Raw genomic sequence first — 20,261 nt, 5'->3', positions numbered from 1 at the left:
GTTGTTTTCTTTCAACAGTCCTAGCAAATTTCATAACCATCTTTATCTACCTCTCTCTCTCTCTCTGTGTGTGATCTTTTTCAATTGCAAAAGGTTGTAAATGGATAAAAACTATTACATGATAACAAGAAATTAGAAAGAAAGTTCCTGATAAGACAACAGGCCAACTATTATTCAGAGCCCTGTGATTGAAAAGTCAAACTAATAAACTATAAGACATGAATATTAGTCATCTGTGTCAAATACAATGGCTAGATCAAAAGAGAATCTCTAACCAATCTTGAAAGTTTTCCCTTAGACTTTGCAAGCATTAAGAAAAAGAGGGGAAACCAAGTTGGCTTAAGCAAGCTTCATGGGGTTCAAATCTCAATAATTGTTACAAATAATTATAACCACAAACACAAAACAAATAGTTAAATTATAAATAGTCTAACCTAGTTATGTTGCTTATGGTCCATCAAAAGCTTAACTTATAATTTATTTCCATAGTCCAAACAACCATTCATAATATATTAGTATTTTGCTGCTCACCCAAGGATCATTTATGAATATAGGTGGAATGACATAGTGCAAACAAGTGTGAACTCCCCTTTTAATCTTAACATAGTCAATTAACTCAAAAGGTCAGGGGAAGATGAACCAGGATACAGACAATAATAAATTGACAAAAAAAAGGCTTAGACCTCTAATATAAAGAGTAGAATCAATCTCATTATCTCCTTTGATTTACATTTCTAATTATTATAATTAGTTTGATACTTCCCTTTGTGAAAATAAATGCAATAGGTCTGAGGATTCCACAGACCTATATATAAAGCTTAGGACAGAGAATGGGTAATTAAGTTGAGCCCCATCATGTAATGAGAGGGTGAGAGGGAGACAGAGGACAACAAAATGATAAAAGCAAGGTGTTAGTCAGAGAATGGGTTTGAGTTTATTGCCATGAGTTCCAATTTCCGCAAGGATTTAAAGAGTGGGCTGCTTTTTGTTGGTGTTGGAAGAAAAAAGGATGAGCAAATGAAGATCTGCTGCTCATGTTAAAGCAGACAAGATTTGTCTGAACTGAATTAAAAAGAGTAAGCTAACACATTCAAAGGTTGTCTCCTAACTCTTCCTCTCCCTCTCACTGTGCGTTCTCTCTCTCTCTCTGTGGAGAATGGAGGGAACAGGGCAATCCTCAACAAGTGAACAGAAATTGGGAAGGTTCAAAAGAGTGTGTGTATTCTGTGGTAGCAAAGCTGGATACAAGTCTACATATGCTGAAGCCACGGTAGAGCTTGGTAAAGTACTGGTAATATAGAATATATTAATCAAATGGTCAAGTTGAAATTACCATTTATTCTAAATCTTTTTCTTCTTCTCGTTGTTCCTTAAGTTGTAACATTTTCCCACAAAAGTTTGTTAGGTCCTAATTCTTTTCCTTCCTGCGTTATCAGGTTGAGAAAAAAATAGACTTGGTTTATGGGGGAGGAAGTGTAGGCCTAATGGGTTTGATTTCTAAAACTGTATTTTCTGGAGGAAGTCATGTTCTTGGGTATGCTGCAGCCTTTGTTCCAATATTGTGGCTTCGTTAAAATTTACATTTCTGTTCAAGTATCACGTTGTTGACTAATTTTATTGTTTCATTCATGATGTATAGAGTGATTCCCAAGGCACTTTTGCCTCATGAGGTACTTATCTGCAAGTTTCCTTTCTTGGTCTATGGAAGGTAAGATGGTTTGGTAAAATTAATGAAACCCCACTTGCAGATATCAGGCGAAACTGTCGGCGAAGTGAAAACTGTGGCAGATATGCACCAAAGGAAGTCAGAAATGGCCAAACATGCTGATGCATTTGTAGCACTTCCAGGTTATAATAGGAACTATAAGATTGTGCGTCTTTGTGTGTTTATTATGAAAAGGGTTTCATTTCATTTACTTCATTAGCAAAAACTTGAAAATTTTGATGAAAAATCCAAAATCCATTGGACTACTAGGTGGCTATGGAACTATGGAAGAATTACTAGAGATGATAACTTGGGCTCAGCTAGGAATTCATGACAAGCCAGTAAGATATGGATTTGTATTGACAACTTTCTGGAAAAAAAAAGAGTATCTAAACAAATATGATGGATTTTTCAGTACTTCCCTTCTTTATTTCCTTGGTTTATTCAAAATTTTGAAAGTATCGTTGAAACCCAGTAATAAAAAACAACAAACAGAAATGTTGTCAGAGTGGCTTATTGTTAACTTGACCTTTTATCGGTTTCGAAAAATGTATAATCAGGTAGGATTGCTAAATGTGGATGGATACTATGACGGCTTGCTTGCCTTATTTGACAAAGGAGTGGAGGAAGGCTTCATAGACAATTCAGCTAGGAAAATAGTGGTAATAGCAAACATGGCTGATGAGCTGATAAAAAGAATGGAGGTAGGGGGGGGGGGGGGGGGGGGGGGAAGAAGGTGCTTTGTTAGAGCTGCTGAATTATTGGGGGAAAACATACTTTTGTTTGAAAAAGGTAAGAAAAGAAGGTGATTAGTCGTTACATTTTTGGTTCTATTTTGCAGGAGTATGTGGCTGTCCATAACAAGGTTGCACCCAGACAAAGATGGGAAGTGGACCAATTATCAGAGTCTACTCAAAGTGGGCAATCCATGAAATCTTAGATCTCAATCACCATCATGCCATTTGTATAAAAATCGGTTGTTGTGTGCTCAAATTTGATCAATGAGATTGCCAAAAGATAGACCAAATCTCTCTCTTTCTGTTATCTTTCTCCAAAGATCCTCAATCTTTATCAATTATTTGTAGATCCTTAAAGAAGACCTGTATTAAATTCCATTAAAATCAATGGAATAGTAAGATCTTTCTCTCTCATGAGGCCATTGACTATATTAAAAAAAAGGCAAGGGGAAACAAGCTCTACAAGCTGAGTGGTGCAAAATAGGTGGGCAAAAGGCAAATAAAGAGAAGACACTTTTGTAGGGTAGTGTTGCAAAAAGAAGAGACCCTCCAACTTGCCCCATTGTACCAAGGTGCAGCAAAAATTCATTATTGCATTGTGGAATCTGTGATGTGTGGATTGCAGTATTTTGGATTTTGGGTCTTTATTCACTGAGCTTCTGTGAGCTGGGGCCCTCCCTAAGAGCGACCCATTTGTTTCCTAGTGGCTTCTCTTCTCCACAATTCCTTCGCATTGACATACTAAACTTATTGCACAATCTTTTCCTACTCCATCATGCAATCAAAAAACACATTATTTTCTAGAATTTATTAGCAAGGTATGCTGAAAAGTACAATGAGAGTCTAATTGCCATCCGTTCTTGAAGGAAATTACTGATTCCAACTACCAATGAGGGCCCCCTGAGCCAATAATTCTCTCCGCTTTTAGTATTAAATGTAAGGGAAAAAACTTGGGTGGTAGCTGTGCTGCACCTATATGTGTCCAGCACAGCCAGTTACCTAATGAAAACTTACCTGTGGCAATGTCTTTAAAATTAAATTAAATTATTCTTATTTCTTTTGCTTTGTTATAGAATGGAAATGCATGATATAAGTGCAGCCTACATTGCACCTAATCATCATCAATTTTTAAATCGGTTGACTCCTTTGCAACAGTTATCAAAGAAGATAAACACACAAAAGATTCCAATAGTAGGCAAGAGTAGACAAGGCGCAAGAAGGAATACCAATTTACAGGAAAAAAAACATTCATCTAATAAGCAATTTTGATTTGAATAAATGTACTCTTAAGGCATATTTTTCAATTGTCACATAAAATTACTAAACTGAGGAGACAAATTACAACAATCTATATCAAGGTTAAATCATGCTAATTTTAGAAAATTGATAGAATACGTATCTTGTATCCACCAGCTTCGATCAACCATTGATGTAGTCACCACATCTTTGACAATGCCACTTGTTCAAAATGAAACATTGAGTTGAGTAGACAAAACTAATTGTTAAAGATGGTTCAAAAGTCAAAACCATGTGGTCTTAATTTTAAAATTAATTCATTTATAAGTTCTAAATGAAAGGATCCAAAATCCCATTCCTAGCATGATATTGTTCAAGATGACTTGCATTAATAGGATCGTCCTATTATGTCACATGATTAATGAGTGATGGCTTCCATTTAGGCCAGATACAGGTCCATACTCGTACAACTATCAAGCCTCCATAGTACATAACTAGTTTCCTACCATTGTACAACTATATAGTATTCTAAAAGTAGGAAGATAAAGAAATACTGAAAGATATGTGAGAAGGTCATTAGAAGCACTTCCGATGAACAATTGAAGGCCCGTTTTCATCATAGTCTGCCTTGGTTATATGCTGATTTTGTGGGAAGACAACCTTGGCAAGTATAGCACCTCCAATCCATGCTGAATACAAGGATAAATTCTCTGGCATGTATTCTGGAGCCTGTAAAAAGAAAAGGCCATTACCACGTAATACAAATGTCCAGTTCGTAACAGCAAAGACAAAACAAATTCAGATTGTTCAGTAAAACATGAATCACTTCCTTCTGATTATAATACCTTCACAAGAGAAGGACGAACAGCAGATGAACAAAGACTTGCTTCTTTCTGAAATCTTTCTTCAAATCCTATACAAGGTAACAAATTACAAACTGTATAAAGATATACAGGAACAGCGTTCTTCAGAATTGAGAAAAAGGAATGAAAAAGAAGCATCTGCATAGCATGGCGTTGAGTGCGCTCTCAAAATAATGGTAATTATAAACAGAGTAAAAATGATACAACAGGAAATGGAGACAAAGCTAATGTCAATTGTCAATCATTACCAGTCATTGAAGAAGTGCCTCCACATAGAACGGTGTTTTCCAGTAGTTGCCGGTGGTTATCAGATGATACGGTTGAAATAGTCCGAACAAGCTGCTCGACAATTCCATGTGTGTCCAAACCCAAAATTTGTGGCTGAAACAATGCCTCACCGACAGTATATCTCTCTCTTCCAACGGTTATTACCTAAAAATCAATAGCCAAACGTGATATAGAAAGGTTTAATTTACAAATATCACAATAAGTACTTCACATAGCTGAGGAAAAATTGCAATGCAAAGAATAGAGGAAATCAGAAGTCAAGAAAGCAAGTTCAAAGACATGAGAATAAACTACTTGCCATAAATGTATTGGCCAATCAGTTGAGTTTCAAACCAGACAACATACCGAGATCATTGAAGTAACGGGTTTAAGTAGTTGAAAGTGTTTCGGAATAATGTATGTTCTCATTTTTAAATATTGGGTTTGTCTTTAACTAAAAAAACCCATTATTTGAAATGAGTACATTATTAAGATATAAATAAATAAATATATATACGGATATTATAAAATCCAAATATTCTTCATCTATAATTTTAACTTGAAGAGCAAAAGGGACATCATTTCCTTCTCTTAAGGTCAGATGTTCTCCATCCCTAAATTTCACTTTTACTAAACAAAGAGAAATTTAAATATATATGTATATATATATTGGGATATTATAAAATCCAAATATTCTTCATCTATAATTTTTGAAGAGCAAAATGGACATCATTTCCTTCTCTTAAGGTCAGATGTTCTCCATTCCTAAATTTCTCTTTTACTTAAAAATGGTCTTGCACTTTAAAAGCTTCCGCCAAATGCTTATGCAGTATTCACAACTCAAGCTAAGCATGCCCATCGACAGTAGAAGGTAGAGGCAAAATATAACATATAAAACAGTTAGTTGCACTCAAAGAAGCACTGCACTTTAGTTCGGCTAATGTGTCAATATCTAACACTTGGACAAATCTGACACTCATTAGACACTTGTAAAACATCTGTTAACACAATAGACATTTGTTTGACACTAGTTGTACAAAGTGGATATGAGTTTAACATCAATCAACATATTAAACATTTGTTAAGCATACTAAAGAGACACTAACAATAATATAGGTGAAAATCAATATATTTTGAAAATGGAAATACACCAAACCTATTTTTTAAGCATATAAATGCATAAATTCATTAACTTTAAGATTCCTTCTTGTATAAAAATGAAATTGTTCTTTTTTAAAAAATCTACATTTAATATGTGTACTTGTAGCATTTGTGTCATAGTTTGTTTTTTCAAAATGACATGTCATCTAAGTCCATGTAGTGTCTATTGTCATCGAAATATCCTTCTTAGGTTACACTTTAATCATCATAAAGAAAGAAGAAACAATGATTTGAGAAACATCTAATTTTTGCTACAGTCATCCATCCTCATGTTCTTTATTCATATCCAAGCAGTGAGTTATATTTAATTATTAGGTCATCCTATATTAGAAAGAACATGGTACCGATTAAATTTGATGACTTAAAAAGGGACCGATCTTTGGTAGAGTGAGTTGTTTTAGTTAATTACTGGAAATCAAGAAAGCATCAAGAGAACTTGTATGTTGAACTCTATGAGCTAATTCCGAGGTTGGGATTCCTCCAAAATTCTTAATGGAGATTCAGACTCCCACAAATGAGTCTATTATCTCCTTATTAAAAAAAAATCCTTTTATTTACTTTTATATTGTATTTTTTAAATTGAGCCGTAGCATTTGGTATTTGAGAGAGTTCGTGGAGAAGATTTTCATAACTGTGGAAGACTGATATGCTTTATGGAGGATAATTTCATGACATGAAAGAGTGATACGCTTCATATAGGATGAAGCTCATAATAAATGAAGATATGGAAACTAGAGGCCTATTTCGTGAAAAGACCCGAACTAGGGAAAACGTTCAAGTACTCAATTCACGATATGGTTAGAATCATTCTCACTCTTGATGGCAAACCTTAAGGAGCTGTTTGCCCCTAGGATTAGAGTGATAACTCACTCCATATTTGGCCATAATACTAGGATTAGGATTCTCCTAACCTAAGTATTATGATAAAACTTGTTCTCCCTCCCCTTTCTCCTCTTCCTCACACTCCCTCTCAATAAGCTCCAAATATTTACCAAGTAAAAGTAGAAGGTCAAGCCAAAGCAGAAATCCCATAGTAACCACCCACCACAAAAGGATGCAATGCTGACAAAAGCTAAGATAATAGTCTGCACCCCGAATGCAAACTATTATATTACCTAGACTATTATAATACCCGGACTATTATAATCCTCAGACTATTATAAGTCACTCCTCGCCCCAACGTCCCCTAAGTGAAAAGGTACATTACAATCCTAAGGATTCTGACTCATTTTTTTACATTATTATTTAATTTATAGCTTTTGGAGTTTTTAGATATCAATTAGTATTTATTCTTTGTATTCTAACCGAGTCAACTAGTAGTTAGTGATTGTCTATAACAGTGTTTTAAATCACAGATTAACCCAAAATAGTATTCTAATTAGTAGTTAGTGATTCTCTATAATTTGATGTCATATCATCTAATATAATGGTTAGTGATTTCCTTAATTTTAGGGATCTTTGGTAGAACCAAATCTTTGGTTATATTGTGGAAATCAATAAAGGATGAAGAGAACCTGTACACTAAACTCCATGAGTTAATTGGGAAAATCCTAAACGGAGGTTTAAATTCCCTCTAATGGGTCTATCATCCATTTTATTTCCTCTTATCTTGTATTTAAAATCAGGTCCACAACACTTTCCTACCCCAACTAAAATCCGCTTAACAACCAGTTACTGTCAGCACACATAGAGGCATACTTGGGTCAAGTAAAACCAGGGAATGAAACAACCGTTAAGATGTAAATCCAAATACAAACCTGCCCATCGGGGAGGGTGTGTGTTTCAAGCTGGCATGAGTCACCAATTTTTGAATAAGCCAACTCATCTTCAGCACAGCAAGCATATAATTCTTTTATTTTCTCAACATCAGCTGTGCTGATATTCACCATTGGGTGAGATTTTCCAAGTTCTTGTGCAAGTAACCTTGTCAAGTCAATGCCTCCAATTTCAATTCTTCTTGATGCAATGTGATGAACAGCTCCTTCAATTACTGGTGCAATATCTGGTCATGAAGCCATAAGGCAATATAGACTAATTATCCCTCTTGTATTGGGAACTTGAAATAGTTTTAGAATAATATTAGCGATGATAAATACGAACCAAGTCTTGGAACCTTCAAGTAAAGGTAGAAGAAAATTGTGGACTGAAACATAAAAATTAAGAAGGATTCCTTTATAAGAAATTATGGGTTCTGCAGAGGAAATAACGACAAACAAAACAATCCCAACATGATGAGAAGACCCAGTACAGTAGCCAGAATAACCAGAGAATCTGCTGCAAGGCTAAGGATTTAAACACAAAGCCACTTCATACCATGTTCATTATTATACTCGTGGACAAATGATTTTACTGTTTTTCAATCTTTTATTTGAACACTTCACAGTTCATACCTTGTTTATATAACGTGTAGCCATTAGAGTAACAGGTACAACATCGAATTTTCTATTTGCATGAATGCAAAACACTAAACCAACTAATTAAAACTATGTAATGTTGATTAGTTATAAATCTAATTCTAGAGTAGATGATATTAATGCACGACCTATATTTTGATAAACTTCTATAAGAATCAAATTAATACCTTGTTTTGTATATTAACTATAAAGTAAAATAAATTTCGGGTATCCCTAGAAAAACTATTCAGTATTCATTGAAAAAAGAAAGGATATGAATTCCACAAAAGTTAACAAAAATTTGTCAAAATACAGGCCATAGCTTTAGTAAGGGGCTGTTCAGATATTGTTTTTGTACCTATTTTCCCATGACCAATATCAACAGTGCATCCTGATATACGCCCTACAGCATAAAGTGACAATACAGCTTGTTCAGATGCATAAAATCCTGAGATGTTGAATGTCTCAAACATCAATTGCACCAACTGCTCTCTGATAGCCTGGAAAACAGAATGCCTCTCATTTTCCTTGATGAGAAGAATCAATCAGCCCATGGGCCTAGATGGTGGTTTACCTCACAAAAAGCCAGACGTCATTGTTGGGGTTGAATATACAATGAATGCACAAGCACAACAAAATCAGGTTACAACTACAAATGGTATCATTCGCATATGACACTACCTTTAGAAAACTAACTTATCAAATCCGCAGGACATGTATGCAGGCACGCAAACACACATATATTCCTTTTAGTCAACAAGTTGAGAGAACCTCTGAAAAGACACATAAATAATACAATTCTAAGACATCGTATAGCATTTTTCAGTGCTTGGGATCGGTAGAAAGCAGGAGCCATTGATTCTTAATGAACTGGACACCATTATTTGCTTAAAAATAATAATGAGATTAACTGAGACTGACCTTGGGGGTGGAAAGTGGATCTGTAAACAATATCTGTCCTTCATTGCCAATTTCCCATCCAAGTCCAGTATATAAAACATGGTGCAACAAATCCTCCATAGCATCCCAATCCTTGATGAAGCCCCGAACAACAGGATCAACAGTCACGTCCTCAAATTGTGAATTCTCAGTTACTGATTCATCCTCCGGCATACGTTTCATATGGGTAGGAATTATCTGAGAAATTAAGAAGAATTAAGAAAAAAATCCGCAACCAAAACCCAAGTTTAAAAATGAAAAATAGATATTTTCCACACAAGTAGCAAATGTGAGAAACTCGATGCTTACTACACTCAGCTTAAGACTTCCCTAACCTAAAAAACAACCAAGTACAAATTCCGCTTCAATTCAAAACAACTATCTCACAGCATACCGCAAGTCTCTTGGAGAAAAGAAAAGGACAACATTTTTCAGCAAGACTAGCCATTAATTTGATCTAAAAATGGCGGTAATCATAACATTCAACTGTAGCAGCAGATGAATACAATCTGAAGAAGATAGGAAAGAAAAACGAAAAGAAGTTGAAGCAAAATACCATAGAGGGTGCTTGATCCGGTATGGCAGGTCCGGCTTTGAGAAGCTTGGAGCCAGGGTCAACCACAGCAGCTTCCATTTGCAACTTCGGATGAAATCAGAACAATTCAGGGTTTTCAAAGGGCTACAAGAAAGCTTCAAAGACGCGACCTAGCTGCCGCAGAAGGAGATCGCATTTCAATACTCCACACTCAGCTGGCCGTCGAAAGTTTTCTTGGCTTCGTGTTTCGCGGTTTCGTCCATTTTCTCTCCTTTTCTCTCCCTATTTTCAAATTATATTGCAATTATCTTATAATAAATTTCCAAAATTTTCAAAATAGTTAATGTATATTTTATTGTGGAAAAATAAATACCCATTCAACCCAGAATCATGCGATTTATTTTTAATTGTTCCAAATATAGATAAATGAATTAAAATATTTAATATAACAACGGTAGAAATTCCTACGTCACAACCTATCATATATAGATTATGATATTATATTATATTGCTAAAAAAATTTAACATCTCTTTATGTTATGTAAATAAGATAATAATATGGATAGTTTGCGTTGTAACTAAGTACGAGTAAATTTCAATTTCTCTTGACTATAGTTTCATGCTTTCCTCTCTTGGTTAGAACACCTAAATAATTGGTCTATCTACTTTTACATTTTTCTTCTATGTTAAATAAAGTTTAACTCAACCATTGACATTTTATGAACAAAAACATACATTCCGTTTTTTAGATATCCATTGTTGAACTTAAAATAATATATATTTTTTATTTAATTTAAAATATCTCATTCGGGTTCTGAACTTCTCTTAATAAAGTAACTTAGTCATATGATTTTATGTTTAAAGTTTTCTTTTTTTTGTAACTTTGTCAATTAACATAGTTAAGTCTTTCAACTTTAGTATAAACAAATCTTCTTTTTGAGTAGGACTGGTAGCCTGGAGACATTCTCCATCTCTTGGAGAATTTACAGCTTTGTCGCTACCACATTGTCCATTTTCTGGGAGTCGGGACTGAGAATCCTTTGCTAGGATCGGGTTTGTTCGGAAGAAATTACTTTGTGTTTCTTTTTTACATGTTTTTTATTTTTAAAAATAAAATTTCGACATTTAAATTAATAATGAAACATTTTCGAAATTTTTTTATTGAGAATCTAATAAAAGGCTTAAATTAATTTAATTACGGAATGAAATTTTTAAAAAGTAAAATAAAATTACAAACAAGTATATGAATATAAATAAATAAAAATGTATGGCATTATAAAGACATTTGTAAAAGTAGCAAAAAATTTGATAATAAGACACATGTCACCGCATTTTTTAAATTGCAAAAGTAATAAATTAAAATAACTCTCTAATAACTGTTAGTTTGATATCATTCATCAATTGTCATATTTGTTATATTCGCAATATGCAAAAAAAAGGTGCTATGAGTTGATCTTTTCTAATTTTTTTTGTTATCTGATACAATCTTTCTAAATTATACATATATTAAAAAAAATTATTTGGGACGAAGATCTTGATTCGAGGACCCATTTGTGTCTTCAATTTGACCCATCTCCAGTCCAACTGAGATTCCCCACCCATTGAAACCCATGGAATGGGAATTGTTGTCAACTAAGGGCTCGTTTGGTAACGATCCTATTCTCTGTTTTATTGTTTCTTGTTTCTAGTTCCTTGTTTCCTGTTTCTTTTTTTTAGAACAAGAAACAGTAATGCGTTTGATAACTATTTTTATTTCTTGTTTCTTGAAAAAAAAAAAAACAAAAACGAAAAATGTGTTTGATAACTGTTTCTTATTTACTGATTTTCTTCTAGATTTATTTTTTATTTTTCACATCTACTTCAATTAAATATTAAACAAAAATATAGGTCTATCCATCAAACATAAAAAATAAAATCATCAAAAGTTTATTTATTAATAAGAAGAAGTATCAATGCACGCATAAAAATAATAACATAAACATAAAATTGTATTTATCCTTCAAATGTTGCCAAATTTGATTGGCAATATCATCTCTGGCCATTTCTCTTATATGATGTCGACTCACTTTTTAATCCATCAATTTCGACAACTTCATCGTTATTTCGTGACATCTAGAACTTAATATTAATTTTAAAGTAAGTTATTATGTCTTCGATATTCAGAATTGAAAGAAACAAAACAATATTTAACCTTTAGCTCTACTACTTATGATGTTTTAGAGAAAAACCCACAATGAAAACCCAGATTCGCACAAAAAGGAAGACGAAAACTATGGATTCGACGAAGAGGAACAGTCCAGTAAAGAGGAAGAGTTCGAATTGTCGAGGAAGACGATGAGAGGTGAAGAGGAAGACGATGTACAGAGAAAAATGATGAACGAAAGAGGAAGAGGATGATTATTTGGGGAAGACGATGGAGATAAAGAGAAAAGAAAACCAATAAAAATAATTAAGAAAAAGGAAACAAACAAAAATAATAGAGAAAAATGAAAAGGAAACCAATAAAAATAATTCAAAAAAGGAAAATGAATCAATAAATTTAATTGAGAAAAAAAAAAGGAAACCAATAAAAATAATTGAGAAAAAAATCAACAAAAATAATTGAGAAAAATGAAAAGAAACAAATAAAAATAATTGAGAAAAAGAAAAAAGAAACAAATAGAAATAAACTGAGAAAAAAGAAACCAATAATCGAAGAAACTACTTTTTTTTATTCCCAATAATTCCTCATAAAATGAGGAACGGTTTTATTTTATTTATTTATTTATTTATTATTATTTTTTTTGAGAAAGAGAAACATAAAAAATGGAAACGTAAACAAGAAACAAGAACGTTATCAAACGAACCCTATATGTATTCTTGTGTGTATTCTTGTGTCTCTAAAAGGTTGATCAAGTGTTTCTAATGGTACAGGTCTACATACATTTATGACTATTCATTTTGAAAGGAAAAAACTTTTGAGAAGATGAACCAATAAAAACAGATCAAAAGCAAATACCAATGTAAACTAAAATTGTTTATGGGCTAAAAAAAGATATAATTACAAATTCACATCCAAATCCACAACAACAATCATATAAGATTCCAGATGACTGTCTTGTTATGGTAATCCTTCAGATTTTCGCCATCAGCAGCAATTAGAGGATCACTCATGATGGTGTAATAGTTCATATCAACCGATATGGGGCCATTTGTTGAGGAAGTATTCTCCTGCCCCTCTTCCTCAACCAAAATGAGCTCACCTTGCTCGCCAAAGGGAGTAACATCATCACTTTCTTTGGGACAAGACGCTTCATGACTTGATTCCGTTGTTTCCCCGAGAAGTTCTTTGAGGTTGTTGTCGGAAGACGAATCCGCCTTGGAGGTGAAGCTTACATCCAGGATTGGAATCTCAAAATTCACAATGGACATGTCACGAGAAAATCCGAGAACATCGTGGACTATGTCTATGTCATGGCTTCCTTTCGTAACTTCGATGGTATTGGCATCAGCATTGGCATCGACATTAGTTTTATCTGAATCGTTGTCAGGATGATGGGGAAAAGGGTGGATAAGAATACTCTTCTCTGAAACAAAATCTTCATTTGTTTCATCAACAACTTCCACATTTCCAAGTGCCTCCATTCCTAGCACACTTCGTTCATCCAAAGCAGTTCCGACTTCGCTATTAACTTTCTCGTACATGCATTCCTGGCATTCAAGAACTTGTTCGCCATCTCCATCACCAATTTTAGCAGAGCAATCATGCTGAGAAGGACTAGAGTTCCAGCCATTGGCAGAAGACAGAGAGGCTGAAGCTGAATTTTTCGTGTATTGTATGTCATCAATTTCATGGGAACAGCTTGTATGGTCTATTTCACTTGTAGACAGATTACTTGCTAAATATTTCTTGTGATTGTTTCCATCCTCATTTGGAAGGTCTGGAGGCTTAACCGCTACAGTTTCCGAATGTTCTGGAGTGCTGATAGAAGATGATGATAATGTAAACTGCGCGAGAGCAGATGCCAATGCATCATCAAGGGATGGCTTTGCTTTACTCTTCGACGCATCCACTGGAACCTCCCTGATTTGATTTTCTTGGTCGTCATCGTTACCATTTGAAAATTCAGGAGCAGTAGCCACAACGCACTCCTGATCACCATCATCAATGTTTGAAAACTCAGGAGCAGTAGCCACAACGCACTCCTGATCACCATCATCAATGTTTGAAAACTCAGGAGCAGAAGCCACAACGCACTCCTGATCACCATCATCAATGTTTGAAAACTCAGGAGCAGTTACCACGAGACTTGGACGCAACAGAGAAGAATCCACTGAGTTGGATATATCAAGTGGAATGGGTGATGAAACTGAATGTATTTCCTTCCGATCTGCCTCAATTGGTCCACAACTTGGATGATCGTTCCCACTGTTATAGAAGGAGTTAGAACTTGATCCGTTAGCAGAAAAGCTTGGAGCAGACATTCTGTAACAAGATGGCCATTCTGAACCATGTGACTCCTTAGTTAAAATTTCAAGTTGCTGCTCAACCTGCTTTAGCCTCCCGTCAATGCTGTTAATGGGCTTTAGCATATTTTCTTCAAACCTTAGAAAGCAATTCTCTATTCTGTCCATTCGACAAACAAGCTGGCCCAAAATGTTTTCAATACGAAGTAGAGGTTCGTTTTCATTATGCATTTTATCTTTAACAGGAACTTGTAAATGCACATCAGGCTGACATACAGATGTATCAGATTCTTTTTCTTCTTGTAATTTGACTTCATCATCTACGGTTACGCAAGACTTTTCTGGCTGCCAAAGTCCAGTTACACTACTGGTTGAATTAAGAGGTTCTGACCTAATCTTGGGTAATAAATGGACTCCCTCTGGATTAGAATTACGGCCATCATTGTTCTTACTACTGCTAGTAGTTTTAGATAACTGCAGAAGGGTTGGTACAAGCATGGACATCAAAGAACTTTGAGAATTTTGAGCCGAATTCTCGGCCGGGCTCTCTTCTTCTAAATCAACAGGATTTGCAAACACATAGATTTCATCTACATATACAAGACTTTTATTCTGAAGTGAAAGCAGACGGATTGTAAGAGATGTGCAAGGATTTGCATCCGTTATTTCTGCCGTAGCCTCGTACAAGTCCTGGGGAAAAGATTCTCCATTAGTTAAGAATTAGTAAAAACAGATTTAATCAGAATACTACATACATTAAACTCCAGAATCCAGATCACCATTTAGACAGTCAGAATTTTTTTGTGCAGATTAATTTGCAGTGTGAAGCTTCCTTCCATTGGCAGATTTTGTCCATATAGGCACATGTATAAATATCCTAACCTTTTCCTACTACTTTGCAGTTTAAATTTTAAACCCTCGTTCCTTTCCTAGACAGAATTCCTCCATTTACACTTTTAGTTTCCTTCCTCAGTAGTCGCTGATCAGGACTAAAGTCAGTCACATCAATGTGAAAATTAATGGATGGGTTGCAACTAAAAAGAAACATATATCTAATATCATCACCAAGAACTGACATTCCAGTCCAATGGTATCATCCCTTTCAAAATTTAGGGGACTCGCTAAAAAATTTAGGAGATAATGACATGTTTTGAAATAAATACTTTGGTTTGTTTATATTATCATCTTCAAGTAAAATATTCGAATTCAACAACCATGAATTAAGAGGGAAAATGTTTCAAGGCGTATTGTTAATTGAAACAAGTTCAAGTTTGCTCCAGGTGAACTTATATCTCACATCCATCTCTAATTGAAATGATTGGAAAACTAATATCAGGGAACCTTGAGAGAACATGGTAATCATGAGAATTCATATTCCAAATAAAAGCTTTTTGTCAAAGTGTCAACAAAATAATAGTGGGGAGCAATGTAACACACCTGCCTAATCATCACTGAATTTGCACCAGACTTGGATGTAGAAGAGTCACTTTTATGAACAAGGGTCGGGCCATCAGGAGCTTTAACTTCAACCCATTCATCTTCATTTGTGTTCAAATTACTCTCACGTTTCGAACTTGCCTCAGCCACGACACCATTAGACCCATTTAGATGTGCAGACACACTTTCAATTCCATCTGTGTGAAGCACTTCTTCGTCTCTCAAAGCAGCACCACAACGAACAGTACAAAAATACTCATTTTCATCTTGAGTGTTGGTAACGTGATACATCTCATAAACTCGGGCAGTGCTTCTAACATAAACCTGTCGGATTTCGTGTTTTTCCGCAAAACAAACTGCAAACCATGATCTTTAGTTACCCTTTCAAGAGGCATCACTGAAAGTCTGAAATGCTCAACGTAATGTGGCCAACTCAATTTTAAATTGAAACAATTGTAGCAAACAAAGTGGAAAAGGACTAACAATGCATAGCCTATCTCCTTTAGATAATCCACTTTTAAAGTTACATAAGCTCAAAAATGACTCTAGAAACAAGAAATTGCTAAATTCACCCAACTTCCATTAACCGGAAATTCTAGTAGTAAAGAAGGTCACCATTGGTCCATTCCCATCTTTGGTAACCAAATCAAACGAGCCAGCTTTCAGCTATCAAAAATCTTGATTTATAATCACCAATTCTCTACTTAGTTTTGCTGCCCTAAGATTATCAATTGATAGCCACTTTCTTGCAGAAATAAAACAGAAGGTGAAACAACCTACACATAAATGAATGAAAACCTGCCATCCCTTAATAAAAGTTCCCTTGTATCGTTCTAAAATCCTAATATTTTCGGGAAATGTTCACGATACTCAAAACACTTGAAATCACTCAAACACAATGTCAAACCAAACAATCAGAGTAAAACGACGAATACGGAACTCACGAGTGATCTCGCAGGGACCAGACTCTGGTGAGGGGCGGCGCAGAATAAGAGGCAGCTTGGGATCGGATTCAACCGTCTCCTCGTCGTTGATCGGAGAATAGAAGGATTCGTAAGCAACTGTATTCTCCAAACAGCCACCAGCGACCGTCCAATTAACGGCGGGGCTCCATGAAGGACTGCAACTAACGTCGCCGTCCTTCGATGAAACCATGGCGGCAGCTACTTTCCGGTGGCTTGAACAGAGAATCTCAAAGCGCTGGGGTAAAGAGAGGAGTTCGGGTTTGGGCACGTATTTCTCAAGCAATCTGATTTTTTCTTTCAACAGGGAATTTATTTATAATTTATTTTTAAATATATCAAAATTAATCGTAAAAATATTATGATCCGAAATTCGATTAATTTATTGCGATATTTTGGTATATTTGTAAGATATTTTTAAAATTTTTATCTATTAAAATAATTTTTCATTCATTTGCTTATTTAAATTATTAGTTATATTTTTAATTGTATCAATAGTTTATGATTTTTAATTATGTACCTTCGATCTATATCGACATTTTTCAAAATTTAATAAACTATTAGTTTGTTAACTTTTTTTTTATATACATATATAAATTTAAGTTTATAAACCTTCATTTTACATCTAAATTTATTATTTTACTATTTATTTTTTAGTTAATGTTTTTAAAAATCAAGTTAAGTTTTAAAACTTTTATAAAAAATATGTTAAATACTAAAATTACTAAAAATACTTACAAATATAACAAAATTTTAGAATCTGTCGATATCAATGAAAATTTCGTTATGTTTGTATATGTTTTGGTTTATTTCGCTTTATATTTGAAAACAACTTGATTTGAAATTTGCTTTTGTTTTTGAAATTTAGCTAAAAAACAACTATTGTACTTAATAAATATATACACCCATTATAAGAACATGAAAGAAATAGGTTTAATTATCAAAAAAAAATTAAAAAAACTAACGAGGCGTCTAGGGGAAAGAGTGATTTATGATAGGGTTAGTGTTATGACAATCTAGTTTTATAATAGTCCTAGTGCTATGATAGTATACATTTGGAGGAAGGATTATGATAGGTAGTGTTATGATAGTATGCTTTTGGAGGAAAGATTATGATAGGTACTCTTAAGATAATATGCGTGGATTATGATAGCATGTGTTTGGGGGAGAATTGGGAAATGAGTTAAAAGGATTAGGGAAAGAGTGAAGTGAAAAGAATGAGGTTTTCCATAATCCTTCCCCAAAACATGAAGTGGGTTAACACTCCACTCCTCATAGTCTAAGGGCAAGCGTCCCCTAAATGATTATAAGACGTGATCTTAATAGTTTGTTAGGCACAAAATTAACAGAAAAAATTGGAAAATAAAAAACGGTAAAATATATATTTAATATTTATTTTAAAGATGTCCTTCCTAGACAAGACAAAAACACAAATTATTAAGTTCAACTTGTTGATAGTTGAATTTCTTTCTTGTGTTTACTAGCTTCAGAAATCAAAGTGTATATATTTTATCTCGATTGTTTTTTGTTGACACAAATTATGAGAGCCAACTTGAAAATCGTTATCAACCATTATTTTTAGTTGAATTTCATAAATATGACCTTAATAATTTGTTGTTTATATTTATTATCTATGCTTTTAAATAAATATATATAACAAAGAAGAATATCAACTTGAGTATAGTTCAATTGGTTGGAGATATTAGCAATCCATCTAAAAGGTCAGAGGTTCGAATCTCCACTTATCGACCGAAAGTAGAGATTCAAACCTATGATCTCTAGATAGTTTACTAGTCTCTTAATCAATTGAGCTATGCTCAGGTTGACATTTTTTAATATTTCTATTTTGATTTTACAAGTCGTTTGAAATGATGTTTGATATTATATTGTTAAATGCAATTCAAGTAGCTAAATATGACACAGCTCAACTGGCAACCATATATATATTAGCGACCACAAAGTTTGTGGATCGAATCCCCTTAGTTCTTATAATACTTGAAAAAATGAATATGTAGTTCAAATAGAGACGAGTCTTGGTAATATGAAATAGTAGACTCGTAATATGAAATAGTAGACATGTGAGACTTAAATCTTGTGAAGTCCGAGTTCTTTTCAAGGCATAATGTTTAAAATGTTAGTTTTTATCATACTTGAAAAATGAATGTGTAGTTCAAATAAATGAAGATGTAGTCTTTTACAAGTCTTGGTAATATGAAATAGTAGACATGCGAGACTCAAATATCGTGAAGTCCAAGTTCTTTTCAAGGCATAATGCTTAAAATGTCTACTGAATTGGAAGGAATAAGCTCGAAATTAAACCAAGAGTATATGGAGATATGCTTCTTTACACGTCTTGATCCTATAAAATTGTAGACATTTGAGGCTCAAAATCCCATGAAGTTAAAGTGTTTAATTTATTTTGTTTTAAAGACAAAACGATTTTTATGAAGGGTTATTTTTCAAAGGAAAAACTAAGGATAATAATAAAATAGATATCTTTCAAAATATCAAAATATTGAAATTATTTACAAAATAGAGCAACACCCATCAAATTCTTCATAATCATTTAAAGCTTTTTTTTTGCCGTATTTTACAAAAGGCATTTTCAAAAATAAAAAATATTAAACTATTTACAAAATATAGCAAAAGTCATCCGACTATTTAGAGTCTATTTAATTTTTTATTATATTTTGTAAATAGTATCCATACTTTGCTACACATAACAATTTTTTTTTTATTCTTATTATTTATTTATTTATTAGAAAATAATAAGCTTAAAATGTTTTTTATTAAGGGATAGTTGCAAATGTAGTAATTATATTCAAAATAATCAAATATATAGCAACATTTTAAAAAAATTGCAAATATAGCAAAATTTGTCAAAATCTATCAACGATAGAAGTCTATTACCGATAGACCATGTAGTAAATGTTGGTCTATCACTGATAAACCATAGGAGTCCATCAACGATAGAAGTCTATCACCAATAGATTTTGCTATATTTACAATTTTTTCAAAATGTTGCTACATAGTTAATAATTATTCTAACAATTGCTATCCATTCTAATTACCCTTTTATTAAGGATCTTTTAAAAAACATAACAAAGCCAAGATATTTACAATGTATAGATTAATTCGAAAAAAGTTCACACGTCCACCGTGAAAAATACCAAAAATGCTCTGTCAACAACGCGCGCGTAATATATTTGGTACGCGATCGTTTAGATTTAGGTATTGTTTTCATAGACGATTTTGTTACAATTTATTTTTTTCAATTCTACTATCGTTTATATTTGGTTAGATTTGATCGTTTAAATTTGGGTAATGGTTTTTTTTCAAAATTTGGTATACAATCATTTAGATTTAGCTGAACAACTTTTTTCAAAAAAAATTTGGTACACGATTGTTTATTTTTTACACGATGATTTGTTTTTCTTACACAATCGTTTACGTCTGCTACTCCAATTTAAATGAATTTTTTCAAATCATTTTACTATTTTTGTACAATCGTTTATCTTTGGTTACCTAAATTTAAACCACATAAAATAGAAGAGGAAAAAAGAATGACGATGGAAATAAA

The 20,261-nt window shown here is 33.5% G+C and overlaps 3 protein-coding genes across 7 annotated transcripts; 1 reads left to right on the top strand and 2 right to left on the bottom strand.

Moving 5' to 3' along the window:
• The first annotated feature begins 735 nt into the window (after positions 1 to 735).
• Positions 736 to 3,248, top strand: LOC103499933 (cytokinin riboside 5'-monophosphate phosphoribohydrolase LOG1-like). Of its 3 annotated transcripts, none has more exons than XM_008463083.3 (7): positions 736 to 1,291; positions 1,437 to 1,534; positions 1,640 to 1,670; positions 1,749 to 1,848; positions 1,976 to 2,046; positions 2,266 to 2,367; positions 2,547 to 3,248. In XM_008463083.3, exons 1-7 carry the CDS (start codon positions 1,157 to 1,159, stop codon positions 2,643 to 2,645), a joined length of 636 nt encoding a protein of 211 aa, XP_008461305.1. In that variant the 5' UTR covers positions 736 to 1,156; the 3' UTR covers positions 2,646 to 3,248. The 3 variants fall into 3 exon arrangements, with proteins under 3 accessions (XP_008461305.1, XP_050944183.1, XP_050944190.1); XM_051088226.1 differs by having other exon boundaries at positions 739 to 1,291; positions 2,266 to 2,409; XM_051088233.1 differs by having other exon boundaries at positions 1,135 to 1,280; positions 2,266 to 2,409.
• A 725-nt stretch (positions 3,249 to 3,973) lies between these two features.
• On the bottom strand, positions 3,974 to 10,168 carry LOC103499932 (actin-related protein 7). 2 transcript variants are annotated; one of them, XM_008463081.3, is made up of 7 exons: positions 9,858 to 10,168; positions 9,284 to 9,499; positions 8,721 to 8,862; positions 7,727 to 7,971; positions 4,790 to 4,973; positions 4,524 to 4,591; positions 3,974 to 4,407 (listed from the first exon to the last, which is right to left on the bottom strand). In XM_008463081.3, exons 1-7 carry the CDS (start codon positions 9,933 to 9,935, stop codon positions 4,255 to 4,257), a joined length of 1,086 nt encoding a protein of 361 aa, XP_008461303.1. In that variant the 5' UTR covers positions 9,936 to 10,168; the 3' UTR covers positions 3,974 to 4,254. The 2 variants fall into 2 exon arrangements, with proteins under 2 accessions (XP_008461303.1, XP_008461302.1); XM_008463080.3 differs by having other exon boundaries at positions 8,721 to 8,889; positions 9,858 to 10,137.
• Positions 10,169 to 12,818: 2,650 nt separating this feature from the next.
• On the bottom strand, positions 12,819 to 16,983 carry LOC103499935 (uncharacterized). Of its 2 annotated transcripts, none has more exons than XM_008463086.2 (3): positions 16,664 to 16,983; positions 15,720 to 16,075; positions 12,819 to 14,972 (listed from the first exon to the last, which is right to left on the bottom strand). In XM_008463086.2, exons 1-3 carry the CDS (start codon positions 16,872 to 16,874, stop codon positions 12,909 to 12,911), a joined length of 2,631 nt encoding a protein of 876 aa, XP_008461308.1. In that variant the 5' UTR covers positions 16,875 to 16,983; the 3' UTR covers positions 12,819 to 12,908. The 2 variants fall into 2 exon arrangements, with proteins under 2 accessions (XP_008461308.1, XP_050944170.1); XM_051088213.1 differs by having other exon boundaries at positions 15,720 to 16,124; positions 16,664 to 16,762.
• Between the last annotated feature and the right edge of the window lie 3,278 nt (positions 16,984 to 20,261).

This window comes from Cucumis melo, chromosome 1, assembly GCF_025177605.1.
Source record: "Cucumis melo cultivar AY chromosome 1, USDA_Cmelo_AY_1.0, whole genome shotgun sequence".
Lineage (NCBI taxonomy): Eukaryota > Viridiplantae > Streptophyta > Magnoliopsida > Cucurbitales > Cucurbitaceae > Cucumis > Cucumis melo.
This window is presented reverse-complemented; position numbering and strand designations above follow the sequence as displayed.